At 38.3% G+C, this 7,212-nt stretch overlaps 1 protein-coding gene and 1 long non-coding RNA gene across 2 annotated transcripts; one reads left to right on the top strand and one right to left on the bottom strand.

Annotated features, from left to right (window-relative positions):
* Window positions 1-1,549: 1,549 nt before the first annotated feature.
* Window positions 1,550-2,946, bottom strand: LOC147498856 (uncharacterized). The gene is made up of 2 exons (XR_015195610.1): window positions 2,812-2,946; window positions 1,550-2,714 (listed from the first exon to the last, which is right to left on the bottom strand). It is a non-coding gene; the product is annotated as an uncharacterized LOC147498856 (long non-coding RNA).
* On the top strand, window positions 1,984-6,624 carry LOC147498855 (UDP-glucuronic acid decarboxylase 2-like). Its single transcript, XM_086560729.1, has 7 exons — window positions 1,984-2,709; window positions 2,807-2,954; window positions 3,981-4,060; window positions 4,142-4,225; window positions 4,338-4,412; window positions 5,864-5,956; window positions 6,104-6,624. Exons 1-7 carry the CDS (start codon window positions 2,080-2,082, stop codon window positions 6,332-6,334), a joined length of 1,341 nt encoding a protein of 446 aa, XP_086416855.1. The 5' UTR covers window positions 1,984-2,079; the 3' UTR covers window positions 6,335-6,624.
* The last annotated feature ends 588 nt before the right edge of the window (window positions 6,625-7,212 follow it).

The raw sequence follows: 7,212 nt of genomic DNA, 5'->3' as shown, positions 1-7,212 counted from the left end.
ATGAAGCGGTCAAAGACATGGAAACTTGTATACTTTGTTGGGTAGAAAACGGTGATAGGTGATGTAGCGGTGAGTACATGTAGTGATGATTCCGAATAAAATTGTGGCATATCAATGAAAAATTAAGTTGTGCAAGGAAATCTTGAAAGACTTGGAGAAACCAAGTATGGAATTCTGGTATTGTGTCTATGGCAAGGTCAAAGCATTTTGAAGCATTGGCGGAGGCATCCCCGATTATGTGCATAATGTTTGGGGACCTTCTAGAGTGGCTTCTGGGGGAGGTAACCGGTATTATGTCTCTTTCATTGATGATTATACACGCTATGTGTGGGGATATATCTTGAAGTCAAAGGATGAAGTTTTCGAGACATTTAAAGAGAACTATTCAACAAGAAGAAGAGAATCAACAACCTGAAGCGCAAAAGCTTTGACTAGATCAAAGCCAAAGAGAAGTGTGAAACAAGTTATGAAGACGGGCATGATAAGCTAGTGAAGCATTATGGTCAAACTCGGTTGCCTCACGCCTAAATATTGAAGATGATGGGCGGATAGCTTCAAGGAAGTCGTTAGAGATGCTCATTCTGAGATTGGTCGGTGGATATCGCGAAAAATGGTGGAGGCTGAGTGACAAGTTTTGTACTTGGGAATTTGTTTCATTGCTTCCAGGGCAAAAGGTTTTCAAACCCATAAATGGTGGAGGCTCATCCATTGTTGAATAATGCCTTTTAAGAAGGCCGCTATGGCGTGCTCTTTGTGAGCATGATTTTTTTGTGAGCATGACACTCTTTGTGGGTGGCTCTTTTTGTGAGCAAGACACTTTTGTGGGTGGCTCTTTGTGAGCAACACACACTCTTTTGTGGGTGGCTCTTTGTGAAGCAAGACACTCTTTGTGGGTGGCTCTTTGTGAGCATGACACCGCTTCTTGGGTGGCTCTTTGTGAGCATGACACTCTTTTGTGGGTGGCTCTTTGTGAGCATGACACTTTTGTGGGTGGCCCTTTGTGGGCAAAACTCTTTGTTAGCTCTTTGTGAGCATGGCTCCTTCGTTCAGTTCGATGGATGTGTTCTTCTTTGGATGTGTTCGCCGGTTTTATTGGAAAAAATGTAGAGAAAAAGGGATTTTTCGCTTTTTCGCCGATTTCAAACTTTACTTATAAAAATCATTTAAACTCTCGGGCTTTCGCTAATAAAATTAAAAACCTAACTTTTCCAAAAAGAAAGAAAGAGAGATTGTCGAAATTCTTTGCATAGATGGACTTCTAAAAAGCTTCTCGCCAAGATGTAAAATTGCGAACCACGATATATATCTTGTCTTGTGGTTGGTTATCTTTTGCATTATTATATTTACTTTATATCTTTGTTAAATTGTTAAATGAGAAGCGTTGGGATAAAAGACTTGGAGGGTATTGAAGTCTTCAATCTTTGTGTAGGATTGATCCGTTTGGTTTGTGAACGCCAAGCGTTGTTTCCTTGCTTAATTATTCACAACAGAATCCAAATTTAGTACAACTTTATATCTCCTATTTATGAATACGAGATTTTCTCAAATGTGTTAATGTGACTGAACTATTAGGTCAAAATTTCTGTTAGCCAAAAAGTTTGGAAACTTGACGTGGCCCACTTGATGAGTTCTAATGGCACCATCAAAATAAAAAAAAAAAGTTCTAATGGCATCCTAAGTTAATAGCCCTAATCTTCAAGGACTTCTCCGAAACCCATCACCAGTTCACCACAGCTTAAAAGTATGCATACAAATACAATACATGCTCCACACATTGAACACACAAATAAACAGCACTCCTCACGCACCGGGGGTGTAACTATTTGCTGGCGCCAAATCCTGCAAAAACGCTGCTCTAATAATTGCCTGCAAATTCAAGCAAACAAGTCCCCTTTTTCTTGTTCTACATAAAGCTAGCCTAATGACTTGTCCTTAAATCTCTCTCCCCATCACCATAGATCCGTTTTTTTAGTTCTCTCTTACACGATCTTTTCAACTTAACATACAACACCTCATTCTCACACTTTCATCTTAGAACAAGAACACAAAAGAAATCTAGAAACAAACAAACAAACAAACATGGGTTCTTCAGAGTTGATCTTTAGAGGCCACGAAGATGAAACAACGTTACCAATGTCTGATACTTACTCCCCTAAACGTCCAAAACCATGGTTTCTTCCTATAACTCGTCCTGTCCATTATATTCTCCGCGAACAGCGTCTAGTTTTTGTTCTTGTAGGCATTCTCATTGCTACAGTTATATTCAGTATCTTTCCTTCACGCCAATCTCAACAACACTTCAACTATAGCCCAGTACCATATGGATCATACTTTTCTGATGAGTCAACTAGCCTTGGGGGCGGGTTTGCTGCCGCGCACCGTGTTGTTTATGAACGGCGAGGCGGGTTCGTTGGAAAAGTTCCATTAGGCTTGAAGAGAAAAGGGTTGAGGATAGTTGTAACTGGTGGAGCTGGATTTGTTGGAAGTCATTTAGTGGACCGGTTAATTGAGCGAGGCGATAGTGTGATCGTTGTTGATAATTTTTTTACTGGAAGGAAAGATAATTTGATGCATCATTTTGGAAATCCAAGATTTGAGTTAATTAGACATGATGTGGTTGAACCAATTTTACTTGAAGTTGATCAGATCTTTCATCTTGCTTGTCCTGCTTCTCCTGTTCATTACAAGTTCAATCCAGTCAAGACCATTATATCCTTTTTTTTTTTTTTTTTTTTAATTTACATTATCTTTTTGTTTATATTTTTTGTGGTGTGATCCTTAATTTGAGTTAGGGTTTGTTGTGCACAAGACAAATGTGGTGGGAACGTTGAACATGCTTGGATTGGCGAAAAGAGTTGGTGCCAGGTTTTTGTTGACTAGTACTAGCGAGGTGTATGGTGATCCTTTGCAACATCCACAGGTTGAGACCTATTGGGGAAACGTCAACCCAATTGGTGAGTTCTCGTTTCACACAATTTTTATTTTACTTTCAGTTCATCTGAAATTCACCTGAAACTTTGATTGGCGATATGATATATCATACTTTTTAGCAAATTTCGTGTACTACGAATTTTTTGTCGAAAATCGTTGAGGTCTATGTTTTAGTACTCGGCCAAGGGTAGATGTGGAAGTCAATTACTCAATTGTACATAATTTTTAATTTGGCCAGCGGCTTTTAGTGATAATGGTTATAGAATTTCGAATCCATGTCGCTTTTCCAGTAAGGATCCGTAGGACTGCTTTGTGTGAATCTGGGTGGACATTATAGGTTTTTTTGCTTTTCAATAAGAAAAAAAAGATTGTCTTGTCTAAAATATCTTCAACGATTTAGTAGAAAATTCAGACTTCGATACAGTCAACTATTGCTGTGCCGGACTACTTGGCAAATCAAGATAATATACTGTATGATTTAATGACTGATCGTGGCTTCTTTCGCTTTCTTGGCTGACCATGATTTGTGTTGATACGAGAAAACTACAGTGCCCAACTTGATTAGGAAAATTATATGTTGATAGTTGTTTATAGCAAAAAGAATATGATTTCTTTACCTTCCTCTTAAATCGGTTGATATTTGACCTGCTTTTCCTCTCTGTAAAGGACGATAAATGGACCAGTCTAGCTGTATTGCCCATTATTTTAAAGGATAGTGACGGGGTATGCCAATTTTACGTAATTTGAGCTAGGCATTTTAATTTCCATGACTAACAGAGTAGGAGCAATGAACAATGTGGTCCTGAAAATGTGTCCATTTGGCGTATAACAGAGTCTTTGGACCAGCTTGTCGTATTTCTTCTTGTTGCTGCTAAAATGGTTTTAAGATTCTAACAGTATATTGGACACATTGGACCAGAAATGGCAACATTAACATTATGCACCTCATACCATGTTTTGTACGAAAACTGATGCAATAGTAAACGAGTGTTTAAGAATAGTTGAAATCTGACACAAGCATTGTTTGGTTGCTGTTGTGGTGCGTGCAGGCGTTAGAAGTTGCTATGACGAGGGAAAGCGTACGGCTGAAACATTGACCATGGACTACCACAGAGGCGCTGGCGTTGAGGTTCATTTCTACTTTTAATATTTATTACATATTTATTTTACTATACTTGATATTTTGTTTAATCAAAGAGGTGTTTGGTAGGTGAGAATTGCTAGGATCTTCAACACTTATGGACCTCGAATGGGCATTGATGACGGTCGTGTTGTCAGTAATTTTGTTGCTCAGGTGTGTTTATTTACCAAAAATATATGTACACACATAATATGAAATAAAGATTAATTAACTTTTTGAAATAGATTTGCACTCGAATTAATTGTTGATCGGAATATACATGCAGGCTTTGAGGAAGGAACCATTAACTGTGTACGGAGATGGGAAGCAAACAAGGAGTTTCCAATATGTTTCTGACCTGGTAAACAAATAATTATATACCCTTTTCAGTATTAATGCAACGGCTAAGCTGGTAAAGACGATTATAAATGACATGATTGATATTACTGTTTGATCGAATTCTTTGAAATGAGAAAATTTGTAAGATGAAAGTGAGGAATGCTATGAGTTTATATTTGAAAAGAAGCGCAGGGCTACCTTCTAAATGACCTGTTCTATGAAGTCCAAATAAGTTTTCCACAATCTGTCTAAATGAGATAGTTCTGTGCTTAAATAGCTTAAGAGAATGGCTCTTAGCAATACTACTACATAGATTTTTCTTTCTTGCTAAGAGATATGAGTATAGTTTTCAGAAACACATTGAAAAAGCTATTTGTTGTCTACTGTCTACATCAGGCTTTTTCTTAAACAAACATGATCGTTGGAAGCTTATATATTGCCTTCGTAACCTTATACAATGTCGTCCCTTAAACAAGTTAATAAGTCATAAACTAAAAGGTTTTGGGACGACACTGTATAAGTTTATGAAGACACTATATAAACTTTTGACGAACATGTCTGTTTATGAAGACACTATATAAGCTTTCGACGAACATGTCCGTTTAAGAAAAGGTATGCTGTCTACATGTGTGTTTCTTTACAATGTGACCACTGCGTCCTTTTCTTTCCCTGAAACATGTGCTTTTCTTTAAAAGCGACCACAACGACCTTTTCTTTTCCTGGAATTTTTTGTGGTAGGGTAACGTGTTTTGGTGGGGGTGAAGGTTTTTGAATATTCAGATGGAGAGAAGGTGGTATTTGGGAAACATTGCCTTTGATACAACTTTTAAGGAAAAAGCTTGTAGCGTATATAGTCTTTCTAGATTTGCCAAAAAAAAATGTCTTTTTATCTAATGCCATTGCCATTGCCATTGTGTAGCTTATATAGTGATATAGTCTTTAGTTCTAGTATAATATGTTTATCCAAAAAAGAAAATAGTTTAGTATAATATAAATTACTTAGCGAAATAACTGATTTCGTTCTGTAGCTTTATGACTTTATGGTCTTTGGGCAAACTGATAATGAACATGTTTGGGATTCACAACTCAAGTTGAAATGAGAGATGCTGGATCATGGTCATTGTATTTGAATGGAAACGGTTAACTGAAAATTCTTATCGCGCTTTCTGTGCGTATCTGTCCGGCTGTTTGCGCACCTTAGATATAACTATAATGAGTTCAATTTTATAATGAAAGATTACAATTTATCATGGGCTTGGAAGTATCCAACTTATACATAATGTTATTGGTAGTAGCTGGATTCAGGAGCTGGAATTGAAAATCAACGCTTACATAGTTACATATATATTAGCTGCAATAAATTATAAGAGCAAAACAAAGATATTTACCGGAGTACTAGACAATCTTCCATCAGCATGTTTAGCTGGTATGTCAAGTAGTAATAAAAGTGTCTGGTTGGTGTGTTGATTACAGGTAGAGGGTCTGATGCGGTTAATGGAAGGGGAGCATGTCGGCCCCTTCAATCTTGGTAACCCTGGTGAATTCACCATGATGGAGCTTGCGCAGGTATCTTCCTTGTCTCTGTGACTCTGTCTAGTTGTTTCAAAACTATGTTGTCTTTGCAAAAATCAAAGAGGTAAAATGGATGGGGTTGTGTTTCACTACACAGTAATGTCATGATCCTTATGCCATGAAAATGCTACATGAATGCAGGTAGTGCAGGAAACAATAGACCCAAATGCAAGGATTGAGTTCCGGCCCAACACAGAGGATGACCCGCACAAGAGGAAGCCAGACACTACCAAGGCTAAGGAGCTTCTAGGGTGGGAGCCTGTAGTTTCACTTCGTAAGGGTCTTCCTCTCATGGTCACTGACTTCCGTCAGCGCATATTTGGTGACCACAAGGACAGTTCCTCTGACATGTCCTCTACTTCCACAGCGTAACTTAACGAGGAGAAACAGGATAATTACAACAGTCAATATTTTTCCGTACCCTCTTTTATTAAGAGTAGTAATACAGCAGAAGCAGCGGCTTTGTTGCTTAGCTGCTTCATTTTGAGAGTCCATTCTCTGTCTCATATTTAAGTTCTTTAGTCTGCTGTTTTTCATGTCTTCTTGGCAGACAGTAAATCCTCTCCATTTCCTTTGTGGATCCCTCGTAGTAGCAAATTTCCTTCGGGATATTTCCTTAAAATTTTCAGTTGAAAAGTAGTACAAAGTAAAATGTTTTTAGATAGGTCAATGTCTGAGAAGAGAATTGATTGTCAGAGATGATTCTCATAGAACATGCACTATGTCTTCATGGTAGATTTCACAGATTCAGACAAGGGCATAATTAAGTCCAAAACGACAAATAGAATTTACTCGCTGTTTTTGAAGTATCTAGCTTCTAAAATGTACTGGGTCAGCACTGAGGCTGTACATAGCAGCTTAGAGGGGACACCTAGGATTCGAACGTGCTTCTAACAGCCTTTAGTAGAATTTGAATTTGCGGTACTATTCACTGGCCGTTTGCAAGCATGTTCTTAGGACCTCAAAAACTGTGGAAATGGAAAGCCCTTGGAGATGATTGTTAGTATCCTCCACTCTCAACCACTCGTGGCAGCCCACGTGTCAAGATTCTAACCATGACCTACAAGCACACGACCACACGACCTGGAAGAAGCAACCACTATGCCCTAAGGCCAAGTCATCCAGACAACCTAAGAAATATAACCGCTGTGCAATACAAGCTAGTCAACAATAGTATTAATGGGAGACTTTACTCGGTAATGATCTCCAGGTCTTTACTTCGTAACAGATGCATCCAGAAAAGGAAGGGA

The sequence above is a fragment of the Coptis chinensis genome, chromosome 5, assembly GCF_015680905.1.
Source record: "Coptis chinensis isolate HL-2020 chromosome 5, ASM1568090v1, whole genome shotgun sequence".
In the NCBI taxonomy this organism is placed as follows: Eukaryota; Viridiplantae; Streptophyta; class Magnoliopsida; order Ranunculales; family Ranunculaceae; genus Coptis; species Coptis chinensis.
The sequence above is the reverse complement of the archived record's forward strand: the minus strand, read 5'-3'. Positions and strand labels throughout refer to the sequence as shown.